The following is a 16,841-nucleotide window of genomic DNA, read 5'->3' as shown; positions in this document are numbered from 1 at the left end:
TATTATATAGAAAGTACTGTGGCATAATTCTGTATATGTATACAGTATGTCACAGATAGTTTTAAAGTTTGCTGTGTTAGCGAAGTTATAAAAGTGAAAAATAAAATATTATACTATTGTATGTGGGGGTGATTATTAGTAGTAAAATAACTTTTATTGTTTTTGTAGCGTAAGTCTGTATTCTAATTTACCTTTTTATGTGATTTCAACAACTGTTATTTACTTATCATTTTTTCGCTCTTTCGTATCCCTTCTTTCATTACACTACATATGATGGGAAGAGATGTTGAGCAGGCGAAGTCAAGGGACCGAGATAGAGGAAGGAGGGACGGAGATTGAGTAAAACTCATTACCTTCATCATGGTGTCTGAAGAAGTTCCTGAGGGTACAAAAGTGTATACGTTAGCTGAAGTAGCTGAACATAGAAATCAGGATTCTTGTTGGGTAGTAATTCATGACAACGTATATGACGTAACCAAGTTCCTAGACGAGGTAAGAATTGATGCAATACTTGGGGCAGTAGCTCGAATGTCAACTCGTTGCCTGGAATTGAGAAATAAGTTCGTGATATAACTTAATTGGTTACCGATTCACTTAAATGACAACAGGGCTCAAATTTTGTAACTTTTGGGAGATTATTGGATTACAGTAAATATTTATTAAGAAATTGAAATTCTTGTTTAGACAACTTCATTGTAGGCAGTTGTTCCGTAAATTAAATAACTTATACGTAATGAATACACTTTGTATTCAACACTAGTGCAATTGGAATGTGATCAAGGGTGAAGGTTTGATAATTTCATAATTTTTTTCCATATAGGTACATAATACTCAAAACATGACTAGGGAAAAACTGACAAGGAGTGGATATCTACAGTAAGAATATATGTGAGGATTTTGAAATCTCATTATCACATTAATAGAAATGTATAAGATAGATCATTGGTCTAGACACCAAGCTTATATTGGTTTCTAGACAGCACTTAATTGAAAGTTTAGTGTTTATAAGGTTTTTGATGAAGTTGGGTATTTGTAATGTTTTAGACATCAACAAACCTAAACATTAGTTACCGTCTCCAACACTGATCCCAATAAATAATATTGCATTCCCAAGCCTACCCAGCAGTACCAGCCACCAACTTGACCCATACTTAAATGAAGTGGACATTGACTTGAACTACCCAAGATTCCAACTCCTTAGATCTAGTGATAGTCACAGTGAGTCTGTAACTAAGAAATGCCTCATAGAATTATATGATAAACTCAAAGACAACCAACTATCTGGGGTTAAGAGGTTATACATAAAAGAGTCCAGTCTATTGGCACTTTTGGAGCTGAGCAGGTGGTTGAACATAGAGGACATATTTCTATGTTGTGATCTTTGTAAACAGTAAGCAATGAATAATCAGTACACAGTGTATATTATGTGTTTATTTATGCAAATGATATAACTGAATGAAAGATGTGAATGGAGGCTGTAACTGGGATAATATGTATAAACTGCTGATTGCAGGGCCTGGCAAGTAATGAGCTGCCTATTGCAGGAGTGTCAGGCCTGTTGAGTGTGTGTTATTATCACACCATTTATCCACTTGGGTCTGCAAATGAAGAATAGATACATTAGCATGTGCATTTTTTCACTTGCGTGCAGTAATGTAAATACTATAAACAATAAGCACGGCATGATATTTATATGATAAAGAATAATAGATTTCTCCCCAACCAAAGCTCGTTCAGGCATACCCTATTCCATCAGCTTTATGGATTTGGCATAGCAGTAAACCATGCTCATTTATCAAATCCAAACATGTCAGGCTGTGGGACCAAGGACAGGTTGTTGTTGTTGTTGTTGTCGTCGTCATTCCCTAGACCAGTGGTTCTCAACCTTTTTTCTGGCCATGCCCCACCTAATCACCTTTAAAATCCTGATGTCCCCCATGTGGTGATATACAATTCTTATCATTTGAAAAATAAACTCCCTTCAGCTGAAAAAGTATTAAACCTTGGTTTAAATTTTAAATAAAATATAGAAAAGTGAATAAAATAAAATTAAAACTTTTGACCCAGACTTCCTCAGTTGCCCTCAATTGCCCCCCCCTTAAAAATCATATTGTCCACCCGAAAAACTGAATTGCCCACCTGTTAGAGAAAAGATAAAAAACCTGGAAAATGTCAAGTATATATAAACTATAGAAATGAGTATGTAAAAGTGCGAAGAGAGGAAAAAAGGAACTATGAAAAAGACATTATAGATAAATGCAAAGAGCAACCCAAGCTATTCTATCGATACATGAAAGGTAAACTTAAACAGGAAATGGTGAAACTACGCCAAGGAAATATAGAATACACAGAAGACTTAGAAATGGCCGAAGCCATGATTAATAGCTTCAAGTCCGTTTTCATTAGAGAGAAGGCACAATATTGGGATGAAGGAAATGAAGTGCAATCTCCCCTCATGAGTGAGATAATAATGATGATGATGATATGGTTTAATGTCACACACTCCCCCTATCGGGAGGCTAGGACGGTGCCTCTCACAGAGGGTAACAAAAAGAAATAATGGAACACCTATCAAACCTTGATGTCAGGAATTGCAAATTAGATTCTAAAAAAATCCAAAGAAACACTAATGGACAAAATACATAACATAATAAGTTGCTCACTTAAAGAAGGAAAAATACCAAAAGACTGGAAAAATGCTAACATTGTACCTATATATAAAGGAGGAAACAAGGAAGAACCAACTAACTATAGACCGGTCTCACTAACGAGCACAGTAGCCAAAATTTGTGAGAAAATGATCAAGAATAGATGGGTAAAACACCTGGAAGAAAATATAATAAACCCAAGACAATTTGGGTTCAGACAAGGAAGATCATGTACCACAAACTTAATATGTTTTTACTCAAGACTAATAGACATAGTGCAAGAAAGGAATTGATGGGCTGATTGTGCCTTCCTGGACATATAAGAAGCTTTCGACAAGGTACCACACAAAAAATTATTAAAAACTGGAACATATAGGAAGGATAGAAGGGAACCTACTAAAATGGATGGAGGACTTCCTGATTGGTAGAAAGATGAGAGTAATGCTCAGAGAAAAATATTCAGATTGGAAAGAGGTGATCAGTGGAGTTCTGCAAGGATCTGTACTGGCTCCAATAATGTTTGCTATTTATGTGAATGACATGCACTGTTACATGAGCTTCTTTGCAGACAATGCTAAATTGTTAAGGAAACGGATTGCGAAGCACTACAGGAAGACCTGAATAAGGTATGGAACTGGAGTCAGAAATGGGAAGTGGACTTCAACATTAAGAAGTGTAGCATAATTTAGTTTGGAAAAAGAAAAAATAGAATATCAGGACAATATAAAATTGGAACTAAAGAGGTAAAGAAAGTGGGATACGAAAAAGATTTGGGTGTAATTATCTCAAATGACTTGTCCTATGATAAACAGATAAACAAAGTTTTCAGAGAATCCTACAACTTGCTAAGATCAATAAAAGTGGCATTTACATATTTGGATGAAGAAATGATTAAAATAAATAGTCACACTGATAAGGCCTAGACTAGAATATGTGGTGACATTGTGATCACCCAGTACCAAAAAGAATATAAAGAAAATAGAAAGAATCCAGAGGGCAGCCACAACAATGGCCCCTGCACTTGCAAACTTATTATATGAGGAGAGACTGGCTAAACTGGAGTTACTGACTCTGGAGCAAAGAAGAGAGAGAGGCGACCTACTGACCATCTACAAAATCATGAAGGGCACAGAAATACTCGATAGAGAGGACTTGTTAAACTGGGACAAGAGGACATGGAAAGAAAATAAAAAAACATAGTTATAGAAGAGATCTGAAGAAAAACTTTTCCACATAGAGTGGTGGACATTTGGAACAAACTGGAAGAAAAAGTAGTGTGTGCAAAAACCACTCATGAATTGAAGAACAAACTAGACACTGCAAGATACAAAGGTGGGACACCACAAGCATAGCTCCCCTTCCCGTAAATTACAACTAGGTAAATACAACCCACGTTGAGAAGCACTGCCTGGTATTATTTTAGTTGTGCACACCTATGCAATATAGCATTAGAAATTTAAATATTTTGTAAGTTATAATACATGAACATAATATGCAATTTTCTTGGCGGAAGTAAATGACAAAAAACCTTGCTACAAGCAAATCTACCAACAAATGAAGCTTCTAGGATACAGTCCAAATGGCATGCCTGTCCAGTCCAGTCACTGTCTGTTAGACTATGGCTTTCACATTGTGGACCAGGTGTTCTCCAACTCCAGGTGATGTTAATAAGCACTGTTACAAAGACAATAGGGCTGCCTTGAACTTTGAGAGGGCATGGGGTTCTGCTGTTTTCTGTTAATTGCCCGAGGTGTAATAATAATCAGGCTGTCAGCATCCGTGATGTCAACGACGACCCGGATGATCTTTAGAATTTGAGGTATCAAATTACTAAATTTAGGTAAGGTTAGAATGAAAAGGAAAAGGAGAAGGAGTACAAGAAGAAGCTGAAGGAGGAGTGGGAGGGAGTGAAGGATAGAGTAGAGCTAGGTGTGGAGGAGGAATGGGGATGGTTCAAGGAGGGAGTCACAAAGTGTGCAAAGATGGTGTGTGGAACAAGAAGGACAGGAGGAAATAGAAGGAAGGGTAGTGAATGGTGGGATGAGGAAACAAAGAAGGTTGTAGAAGAGAAGAAGTGAGCTTTCACAGATTGGTTACAAAATAGGATGAGGGAGTCATATGAGAGGTACAAAGAAAAGAAAAGAGAAGTAAAGCAAAAGGTAAAGGAGGCAAAGAGGAGAGCAGATGTGAAGTGGGGTAAGAGTATGACAGAAAATTTTGAAAGTAATAAAAAGATGTTTTGGAAAGAAATTAAGAGAGGAAGAGGAGGCGAATCAAGTAGAGAAGAAAAGGTAAAAGGTGCAGATGGAGAGATGATAATGGAAGAGAAGGCAGTAAGGGGAAGATGGGCAGAATATTTTAGGGAGTTGCTAAATGTGAAGGAGGATAGGGAGGGAAAGATAGTTGCAGTGGGAAATGCTAAGAAAATGGCCGTGATGATTGAGGAAAATGGAGGATAAATAAGGAAGGATGAAGTGAAGGCAGTTAAGATGATGAAAGCAGGTAAGGCACCTGGTCTTGATGGATGCCATGCAGAATGTCTAAAAAAAAGGAGGTACAGTGATGGTGGACTGGCTGGGGAGGTTATTTAATGTTTGCTAGAGAGAGGGTAGAGTGCCAGAGGACTGGAGGAGTGCCTGTATAGTTCCACTTTACAAGGGAAAAGGGTACAAGTGTGAATGTAGTAGTTTCAGAGGGATTAGCTTGTTAAGTGTAGTTGGGAAGGCTTATGGGAGGATCTTGATTGAGAGGATTAGGAGAGGAACAGAGGGAGTAACGGGTGAGGAACAGTGTGGATTTAGGATGGGTAGAGTTTGTGTAGATCAGATCTTTGTGGTAAGACAAATATGTGAGAAAGCTATAGGAAAGGGGAAGGATGTTTTTTGGGCTTTTATGGATCTGGAAATGGCTTACGATAGGGTAGACAGAAAGGCACTGTGGGAGGTTATGCAGATATATGGGATAGGAGGAAAGCTTCTAGGAGCTGTCAAGAGTTTTTATGAGAGTAGTAGAGCTTGTGTCAGGATTAGAAATGGAGAGAGTGAGTGGTTCAAAGTAAAGGTGGGACTTCGTCAAGGATGTGTTATGTCGCCCTGGCTGTTCAACTTATACATGGATGGGATAGTGCGAGAAGTAAATGCAAGGGTAGTGGGTCAGGGATTGGAGATGGTGGCAGGATCGGAGGAGGGACTGAAGAAGTTGGTGACAGAGTTTGGGAGAGTATGTGATAGAAGAAAGCTAAAGATAAATGTGGGTAAAAGTAAGATGATGAGATGTACAAGGGGTGAAAGTGGCAGTAGACTGGAAGTGAGCATTAACCTCTTCACTCCGGGGCACATCGCACGTCCGGCAGCATTAGCTGCCCGACGTGCGATGTTGCGTCATAATAATTGCATTATAAAAAATAAAGTCGGTGCTCAATTGTTCGTTCTCTTTCACTCGTGTATTTTGATAAGCATAGAAAATTGATGAAGCCAGTTTAGAGAGAATGGAAATTACGTAGGTACGACTACAATAAATATAATCAAGATGCCGACGTCGGCATCATCGAGTACCCACTTGCTCCTCATGCCGCCTACGTAGGCGTCACCGTATGGAAGTGGTTAAGGGAGAGCGACTGGAGGAAGTGGATAGTTTTAGATACTTGGGTGCAAATGTGGCAGGAAAAGGTGGAGTGAAGGTGGAGGTAGAATGTAGATTGAGAGAAGCGAGTAAATGCCTTGGTGGATTGAAGAGTGTAATGAGGAATAGACATTTGGGAATGGATGCTAAGAGGAGACTGTATGAAGGATTGATTGTGCCAACAGCACTGTATGGGGCAGAAACTTGGAACATAAGAGAGGAAGAGAGAAGGAGTTTGAATGTGTTTGAGATGAGGTGTCTGAGAAGTATGATGGGGGATAGAGTGAGAAATGAGGAGGTGAGGAGAAGAACGGGGGTTGGAAAGGGAGTTGAGAGATAGGGTTGATGAAAGAGTAATAGGATGGTTTGGACACATGGAAAGAATGAGTGAAGAAAGACTAGTAAAAGAGGTATGGAAGGCAGATGTGGAGGGAGTGAACATGAGGGGACTTCCTAGGATGAGATGGATGGATGGGGTGAAGGGGGCTTTGGGGAAGAGGGGAATGTCTGTTGAGGAAGGACGGGTGAGGAAATACAAGAGAGGACATAAGACGGGTGAATGGAGAATGGTTGTATATGGATGATGTTGTGATGCATGAGGTGGAATGGGTGGGGGGATGGGGGGTGAGGTAGTATGTGTGAGCAAAATTTGACACAGCCCGAAGGGATTTCTCCCTGTCTTCTCCATTTATGCATGGGGAGACGGGGAGGGGGGGTTTCCGATTTAATGAAGCGGCCTTGTTGTGGATGTGCTGTGTCTTGCGACATTGCTTCTGACCCAGGGCAGTGGACAAGGTGTAGGGATGACCTGTCATCCAGGAGGTGCTGAGATACGAGGGAGGGTGGAGGGGTGTGGAGTGTATTCAGGGATGGAATAGGTGGGAATGATTTTATACCTTTTCCTGTTTGGCTACCTCCCTTTTTAGGGGGGAAAAGCCTTGGTATATGTATGTAGAATAGATGAATTTATCATCCTTTCATTTCTTCGACCTTGGCATCTATCACAACAAATATGGCGTGTCAGCAAACTGCCACAACTTCGTTAGTTAGTAAATATGTTTTAACAACTTTTTATTTTTTTGATTTCTGCCAAGAAAATTGCATATTATATTGATATACTATAATTTACAAAGTTTTCATTTTCTCTTACTATATTGCGTAGGTATGCACTTCTAAAAATTTACCCACTACCCTAGACTGTCTTGCCAAGCAGTCCTGTCTCTATGAGGAATGCCATAGTTAGAACTGGATTTTCCCACAAATCCTTTATAGAGTGTATATTGTGTTGTTAGCATGTGTAATTGTGTACAATTCATCTTCGATGATGTGTTGTATAATATGGGATGAACTGTTATATCCTGGACAGTTGTATACAATACTCCACATGGTGGTCTTGCAAGATGAACTGCAAAGCTAGACATTTTTAAAACTTATCAACTGTACAGCTTTGTCAGGTGCAAGGTAGGCTGTGGAGCTGATGCTTAGTTTGAGGACTAGACCCAAGATCTCTCTTTATCAACTTCAGCTCTATTTCTTACGCTTTTTCACATACAGAGAGCAGATAACTGGTGAATGTTCCCATCCCCCTACAACTTTTAGCTGGTGACATAGAAACAATCCCACAGAGAGATTTGTGTGAGGGCCTGAGCACCACTGACAACCACTTAATGAAATTCAAGGCAACTGGTAATTGATTAACATCTAGCTGTATCTTTTGTCAGCATCAGCTGACTGAGTTTCGCCTTGCACCAAGCTGCCTGATGCCATGCTTAGCCAACCATATGAGACAGCACATGGTTCTGTTATTTTCAAGTTAACTAAATCGGACAGTGAGGGGACTAAGAATCTCCCACTCATCTTTTCTCCTTCAAAAAGTCAAGGTATAAGTGTCCGGGAGAAGGACTCTACCCAGAACCCCAGTAATTGGGTCATTGAGTGTGCAAGGATGTGGTACAGAGAAGAGTTAAAAGAGAAGTATTTTTATGAGAAAAAAGATGTATGTGTTACTATTTCTTAGTGTTGAAGAAAAACAAGAGGGAAGGGTGAGTTGGAACAAGTGTTTTGGGTAGGGTGTCAGGAGTGATAAGTGGGGGTGGGAGCAAGGAAGGGAAGGAGTAGCTCTGATGGTAAATAATGAGAAGTAATGTGGTAGAATATATATATATATATATCTTTTTTTTTAATATAATGATGGTGAAATTGGGTGGGGAAATATGGACTTTGGTAGTGAGAATTGAAGAGGATGGAGTAGTTTTGATGGTTTTGAATGAATATGTAGATGGAAGAATGGAAATGTAATTGTGTTGAGGGATCTCATTGATAGAGAAGATGACCTGATAGTTGGAGTAGTGGGGAGCTATAAGGTGGTAGGAAGGGACTTAAGTAAAAGTGCATTAGACTGTCTGGTGACCCATCCTTGACTTTGCTGTACACTTTTGGCCTCTGTCCTATAGATGGATATTAATTCAATAGAATCACTACATTGAATGACCAAAATGATAAAAGGGCAAAGACAGGCTTAGGCACCTTAATTTACACTCGGGAAAGGAATGTGGTACTCACCCAGGGGACCAAAGCCCCTCCTGGGGATAGGTGCCACCTGCGTAGCGCCGATGGCCAGGGATGTTTGCTGCTGTTTGGCCCCCAACTCTTGGGGATGGGGGGGTGGTCCCACAACGAAGATGCTGCGGCACCAGGACATAACAACACATCACAAACATAATAATAAATGCACACCAAGACTCAACGCACTTAAATTGATCACTGGAACAACATTTGGACAAAACAAAGAAACTAATACTACAGTTGAGAGACTACAGTATACAAACAATGCATACCCTCAGTGATGAATTATGCGAGTCCAGCATGGACACCTAATCTCAGTGAGACACACCTCAACACCCTTCAGACCATACAAAACAAAGCATTAAAAACAATTACAGGCTGCACATATACAACACCTACAGACCACCTACACTATGAAACAAAAGTCCTCAAAGTCAAAGATCACCTTGACATGAGAGGCACACAGACACTTGCTGCAGCCTCCACAAACACAGCACACTCACTACACTACATAGCAGAACACACACACACCAAGAAATGTGAAGAAAAAAAACACCCAAATATCTATATCACACACAAATAGTCTCTTCTCTTCCTCCGAATCCACCAAATACCAACCTCCAGAAACATATTCATAATAACATCACTCACTGCTCCATTAACACACACAACACTGCTACATGTGAGACTCCCTGATATCCGTCCCTCTGAATCCTGTCTCCCACAAAAAGGACCGAGTCCACCTGGCCAGACTGCAATGTGGCCACCACCCAGCCCTTCTAAGCTACCAGAAGAGACTGGATGATTGCATTGTGGACAAATGCCCAGGATGTAACACTTCACCCCAAACTATTCAACATATTATGGAAGACTGCATTATGTGCAATCATGTATGCATGCAAACAACACAACATACACCCCATAAAGGATTTGTGGGAAAACCCCATTTCAGCCATGGCATTCCTTGGGGAGATGGGACTGCTCGGACAGACAGTCTAGGGAACAACAACACTCTGGAAAGATGAAGAGTGTGGGGTGATCAAATAGAGGTATTCAAATGGTTCAAGGCCTTTAAAAAGGGTGATGCAGGCAAGATCATGTTAAGAAAGCAAGATAGGGCTCTTAGTAATGGGATGAAATTGGACAAGGTTAGGTTTAAAAAGGAAATAGGCAGGAAATGGTTTACCAAGAGAGTTAATGAATGGAATAGACATAGTAACTATTGGTTATTTTAAGAGAAGATAACTTTATTGATAGGGATAACAGGTGGTAATGGACATGGAACTGCCTAATGTAGGCCTTGTCACAAATTTCTGAACAGTGGAAAGGAGAAGTTGTGGATGTGGAGTTGTGATCATCCACAATTTTTCGTGGAATAGGTGAGGGAGGATAGCTACAATGGGAGCCGAGGCCCAGAAAATTTGCATCACCGACCGGGACCACGCTCACTTCCCTCTGAGCGGCATGTATAAATTTCAGTACTTGAAAGGGGATACAGAATGATTCAATTCATTTAGCTAATCACAACCCTAGGCTAATTAAATAAACTTAAAGAAATCAATTTAATAGCATGAATTCCACATTTAGAAAACAAGCGACCCAACACTTTAATGCTTCCCATTAAATAAACACAATTTGAAGACAAACAGTTAACAATGTGAATATGGATAAGTTGGTATGAAAACACGAGCACATGATTTTATACAAAATGTTGCATATTAAGTAAGCACAATTTGAGAATATAAGTTAACATGAAACAAGAGCATGTGATTTAAACAAAATGTTGCACATTAAGTAAGCACAATTTGAGAATGTAAGTTTGCATGAAACAAGAGCATGTGATTTTAAAATGTTGCACATTAAGTAAGCTCAATTTGAGAATGTAAGTTAACATGAACCAAGAGCATGTGATTTAAATGAAATATAACGTATCATGCGCCTTTAGTTTACCGGTTCTACCTAACTAACCCTGCGCATTAGATTCCTATCTAGAATTCACTCAATCAATACCTCTAGAGCTCTGAGGAGCTCTCCATACAGATTACTCCTTTAAATTTGAAGTCAATAATTGGTGGGCTTCCAATCTTAGAGGGTGTGTTCGATAAAGCTGGATACATGTGGACGTCTCATCATGATGGGTACGGTCGATGGGATCAGACTCACTTATTGTTCATGGGATGATGGCAGTGGCGGCGCAAATTGAAAATTATAACAATCATTGAAATAATTTTATTAAGTTGAATTTTTAATTGCCAGGGCTAAAGATTTGTTAGCCATCAGTGCTAGCCCAACCATTAACCCCCTCCCCTTCTGAAATGAGGATAATATATGTGTATTATCATATTACTATTAGCCCCCCCCAAAATTTGCTCAGCCCCCCCTTAGCCTCCCCAACTAAAAATTCCTGGCACCGCCGCTGGATGATGGTGTCGTAGCTAATTTCCTTAAGGAAACTGAACGAGTTCATTTCACTTGCCATAGGTACATTACTTCAATTACAAGTTCTATTGTATCCTTTTCACAAGAGTTAGGAATGAGATGGAAAGTTCTGATAACCGCTCCATGCAGTTGACGTGAGTTTCTTCGCAGAATGCGCAAGACATACACTCGACCCTAGGAAGATTCATATGGAACTGACGCTGCCCAGAGTTGGGTATGGCAGGAAGTTGTGCAATGTTACCAAGTTTCTTAGTTTCAAATCATTGCCTCCGAAGGGTATGGAGTATAGCTTAGTTGAAATGTTAATTTGTACATAAGACACCAAATTATAATTACATGGTGAAACAATAAATTCACAAGGTTGACATACCCCAGGTACAATCATTAAACATTCGTGGCATCTCAGTATTTCGTCATAAATGGGCACCGTGTACAAAGGGTGGGAAATTCCTATGAATAGGCAATTCTTTAAACTCGTTAAGGCTCTACAACTGATGGCCAAATTGGTGCAACAGACAATAAGAATAATGGTGAGTAAAATAACAAGTAGTTGCTAAAGATTCTAAGAATTCGAGTAATTTCACAGAATAGAGGAAATGACAACTTATAGGAAACGAAGATACAAATGTAAAGCCCACTATGTTGGCTAGGTCCTTGAACGAAAGTATTTGCAAACTATGGTTTGAAAACACATAAAATTGGGAAAATGGACGGTGTGTCACAATCCCAAAGTTGTGACAGGCCTTATGGTTGCTTGCAGTCTCCTCCATTCTTATGTTCTTAGTAAATATGCATATTGAAAGGGAAATAAAAGTGATCTCAGTATTTAAGAACAGAGACAAACATGAATATATGTGGGCCTGTGTGTTGGGTTGGAAGGTAGTTGAGGAGTTATAGAGTGGTTGGATTGGAAGAATTCTGGATGTGAATGTAGGAGAGAGTGCTGTGGATTGACAGATCGCCACCTAATAGAAAGGAAACTGAGAGTGTAAGTAAGGTGGTGGTGCAAAGTATGGGAGGGAGGCAAAAAAGTGTAGAAGGTGAGTAAGCTATATGGAAATAGAAAATATTGGACAAAACTGAGAGGAGTGTAGGAGGTAGTGGAGGATAAACAGAAGTAAAGGAAGAATGGGTATGCTTCAAGGGAGTGCTAAAGTGCACATGTAGGATTAGGAAGATGGGAAGGAACGGAAGAGGAGTTGAGTCAGTCTTTAGCCCCAGGTCTCTCTTACAGGAGACCATGGTTCCCAGGTAACTGGTAATGGCCACCTGGCAGACACATAAGTCACTCTCAATCTATGTGCCAAAAAGCTTCTCCCACCTTACAAGGGATGTAGCTAGCCAAGACATGTACTAGTCCCCACCCATAACTTGTTTTCCTTTTATCTTAGATCTTTGTGGATGAAGGGCCATTCTGGTCCCCTGCCCACTGTCTAGGTCAGAAGCAATGTAGGAAGACACAATACATCCACAGTAGGGCCAGCTGCTTCAGTTATACAGTGACTCTCAGACATTCCTTCATGCAGGAATAGAAAAGATGAGTAGAAATTCCATTGGGCTGCATAAAATTATTTTCAGTCACCTATATCTTGCCTTCTCCCTTCCCTGTTCAACAGATATTCACCTTGTACTCAAAGCCCCTTTCACCCCATCCATCCATCTCATTTTGAGTCTACACCTCAGGTTCACTTCATCCATCTTTACCTTCCACACTTGTTTTGCTCATCTTTCTTCATTCATTCATTCCATGTGTCCAGACCATCCCAGTATTCTTTCATCTGCCCTGTATGACCTTTCCACCCCCAACTCTCCTCTGTACATCCTTGTAACATTCACCATACTTCTTAATCACATTTAGATTTCTCCTTTCAGCTGCCAAGTTCAAAGTCTCTGCCCTATACTGTGCCATAGGCACAATCATCTCTTCATACAGTTTTCTCTTTGCATCCATCCCTGGATTCCTATTTCTCATGACACTTCATTCCTCCAAGGAATGCTTGTTAGTGTCAATTTATTATCATTTACTATTTACCTGTTTGTTTGTTATTCAACTATACCTATGCATTTATTTATGTGTTTTATTTGTTATTTACATTATTATAGTTTTAATTTATTATTAATATTATTTTTTTTTATTTATTTTTTTTTTTTTTTGCATCCGACCTAGATATGGATCAAAAGGTCTCCTGTCGGCATGCTCCGCCTTTGTAATCCTTTGTAATCCTTTGAGACTGGCCTGTAGTTAGTTGTTTCTTCCTTGTTTTCTCCTTTATATATTGGTACAATATTAAAAAAATTCCAGTCTTTTGGTATTTTTTCTTCTTTAAGAGAGCAACTTATTATGTATTTTGTCTGTTAGTTCTTCTTTGCATTCTTTTAGAATCCAATTTGCAATTCCATATATATGTGTGTGTGTGTGTATATATATATATATATGTATACACAAGGTCTGTTAGAAAAGTATCGGACTTTATTTATTTATATTATTATTTTTTTTATTTTTTATTATTATTTTTTTTACTTATTTTTTTTTTTATTTATTTTTTTGCAACAGACTGATGGATTTGAATCAAGCGTTGTATGAGCCGACCTTGAACCTTCGTGCGCATGCGTGAATTTTTTCCTGCCTGTCGATAGTGTCAGTTGGTGGCAAGCAGCATTTTCGTGAGGTAATGTGTAGTGCTTTCAGCGGTGTTTCATTGCAAGGAAAATTACTAGGATTTGGTTTCCAGGTTGTACCTGTATACCCAGGACTCATCACGAGTGGTTATGGTATTCATGAAGTCGGGGTCACTGTGGAGTAGTCCTGTGAGACTTCAACACAAAGTTGCTTTTGCTCCACCGTCAGCAGATTCGGCACGAATTTCGCTGCCACTCTCTTCATGGCCAAATCTTCATCTTCATGAATACCATAATCATCAGTGACGAGTCCTGGGTGTACGGGTACGACCCAGAAACCAAATCCCAGGCGTCATTTTCCTTGCAATGAAAAACCGCCAAGAGCACTACACATTACCTCACAAATGCTGCTTGCCAGCAACTGATGCTATTGACAGGCAGGAAATAATTCACATATATGCACGAAGGTTCAAGGTGGGCTCATGCAAGTGCTCTTGATTCAAATCCATCGGGTTTTTGGGAAAAAAGATAAAGTCTGATACTTTTCTAACAGACCTTGTATATATGTGTGTGTGTATGTATTTACCTAGTTGTATTTTATGGGAAGGGGAGCTATGCTCATGGTGTCCCGTCTTCATATCTCGTTTTATCTAGACTGTTTAAATTCATGTATCGTTTTTCCACCACCACATTTTCATCTAACTTGTTTCAAACGTCTGTAGCGATGCTACTATTGGTGAAGAGAAAGAGGTTTGGTGAGTTCGTCTCCTTTATTGTAAGGTACGAGTGAACTGAGTGAAGTGATTTTACATGCAGCAGAAGCCGGTATATATACTCGTGGGCCAGTTACCTGTGGTGCATAATTAGATAATTACGCTGGGTTCGGTCGGGTCAAGCGCGCTACCTGTGGTGCGTAATTAGATAATGACACTGGGTTCGGTGGTCAAACATGGTCGCACAGGCAGAAGCGTCAGGTCGTGTGCGACCATGCACGCTCCACGCCACGTGACTCCCATGGCTGTACAATACTCCCCTCTTAAATTTGCCTTGGGTTAAGAGGGCATTCCGCATGCGAGAGGATGGCCACTGGTCATCTCTGCTGGAGGCATGTTGATGTTGCCCCAGATGGCTGCGGTGAGCGTCGAGCGATAGGAATGTCTAGCGTCGATGGCAGTAGCCGTAGTTGAGTGCGATGCGGTCTACAGTGGAGTTGAGATGAACCATCTCTGCTGGAGACATGATGAAGTTGCCCCAGAAGGCTGCGGTGAGCGTCGGGCGTGAGATGTCTAGCGTCGATGGCGGTGCGGTTTGGAGGGCAGTCGAGGCGGGAGCTATTACGTAGACGAGGTGGATGTTGGTGACGTTCACCAGTAACCTGTAATGAATGGGAAAGTCAGCATCGAGGAGAGGTGTCCTGACGTTTGCCAGGACGAATTACCAGGAGTCGTAGCAACTCCCAGAGATTAGATGCAGATCTGCAGTGCATCAGATTGCGGTGGTCCAGCGTCTGTTGTTGGTGCCTGTAGGCTGGCGCTGCTGCTGCAGTGATTATTTCGTCATTAACGTTGCAAAGGACAAATCGGACTGGCGCCATGTGGCGCAGGAGTTACATCTGATGGCTGTGGGTAGGAGGCGGGCGATGGATAGCATCTCGACAACAGCAATGGGCAGGAGGCGGGCGATGGATAGCATCTCGACAACAGCAATGGGCAGGAGGCGGGCGATGGACAGCATATCGACGTATGGTTTGCTTGGTTCAATATTCCCCCATGGCCGTTGGGAGAGATGGAACGGTGGTGGGGGCGGTAGCAATGGGAGACGAGTCCATGGTGGTCACTCCAGATGGTCACCAGTGTAGCGATGCTACTTTTGGTGAAGAGAAAGAGGTTTGGTGAGTTCGTCTCCTTTATTGTAAGGTACGAGTGAACTGAGTGAAGTGATTTTACATGCAGCGGAAGCCGGTGTATATACTCGTGGGCCAGTTACCTGTGGTGCGTAATTAGATAATTACGCTGGGTTCGGTCGGGTTAAGCGCGCTACCTGTGGTGCGTAATTAGATAATGACACTGGGTTCGGTGGTCAAACATGGTCGCACAGGCAGAAGCGTCAGGTCGTGTGCGACCATGCACGCTCCACGCCACGTGACTGTCATGGCTGTACACGTCTATTATCCTTTGGGGAAAGCTGTTCTTTTTCAGGTCTCTTCTATAACTGTCTTCCTTGATTTTCTTTCCATGTCCTCTTGTATCTTACTATCCCATTTTATTAGATCCTCTCTATCAATAGTTTCTATGCCTTTCATGATTCTGTAAATAGTTGTCAAGTCTCCTCTCTTCTTTGCTCTAATGTCTGTAGCTCAAGTTTTGTTAGTCTCTCCTCATATGATAGTTCTGAGAGTGTTGGTGCCAATTTCGTAATTGCTCTTTGCATTCTTTCAAGTTTTGTTGTACATTTTTTTTGTACTTGGTGACCACGTCATCACTGCATACTCCAATTTTGGTCTTATCAAAGTGACTAGTATTTTCTTCACCATTTCTTCATCCAGGTATGTAAATGCCACTTTGATTGTTCTTGTCAAATTATTTATAAGTTTGTCCAAAAATTTTGTTTGTATGTTTCTCAGGGGACATATTATTCACAATAATGTCTCCCAGGTCCTTCTCATTTTCTACTTTTTAAATTTCTTCCTCTCCCAATTTATATGATCGCACTATTCTTCTTCCAAATTCCATTATACTACACTTCTTAATATTGAATTCCATCTCCCACTTCCTACTCCATTCCCATACTTTCTTGAGATCACTCTGCAGCAACTCACAATCTTCTACAGTGTTCATTTTTTCCAACAATTTTGCATTGTCCGCAAAGCTCATATAACTTTCATTTCCTTTATCCATATCATTAATATATATATAGCAAACATTATTGGGACCAGAACTGTTCCTTGTG

The 16,841-nt window shown here is 40.5% G+C and overlaps 1 protein-coding gene across 2 annotated transcripts in view; it reads left to right on the top strand.

Annotated features, from left to right (window-relative positions):
- Positions 1-259: 259 nt before the first annotated feature.
- Cyt-b5 (Cytochrome b5) overlaps positions 260-16,841 on the top strand; it is a 92,561-nt gene continuing 75,979 nt past the window's right edge. For both annotated transcript variants that reach the window (XM_076182076.1, XM_076182075.1), the window contains exon 1: positions 260-492. In XM_076182076.1, coding sequence (XP_076038191.1) covers positions 361-492 — 132 coding nt within the window. In that variant the 5' untranslated portion in view covers positions 260-360. The remainder of the gene's footprint in view (positions 493-16,841) is intronic.

This window comes from Oratosquilla oratoria, unplaced genomic scaffold (assembly GCF_046742065.1).
Source record: "Oratosquilla oratoria isolate Oo_2021 unplaced genomic scaffold, ASM4674206v1 SCAFFOLD50, whole genome shotgun sequence".
NCBI lineage: Eukaryota > Metazoa > Arthropoda > Malacostraca > Stomatopoda > Squillidae > Oratosquilla > Oratosquilla oratoria.
The sequence above is the reverse complement of the archived record's forward strand: the minus strand, read 5'-3'. Positions and strand labels throughout refer to the sequence as shown.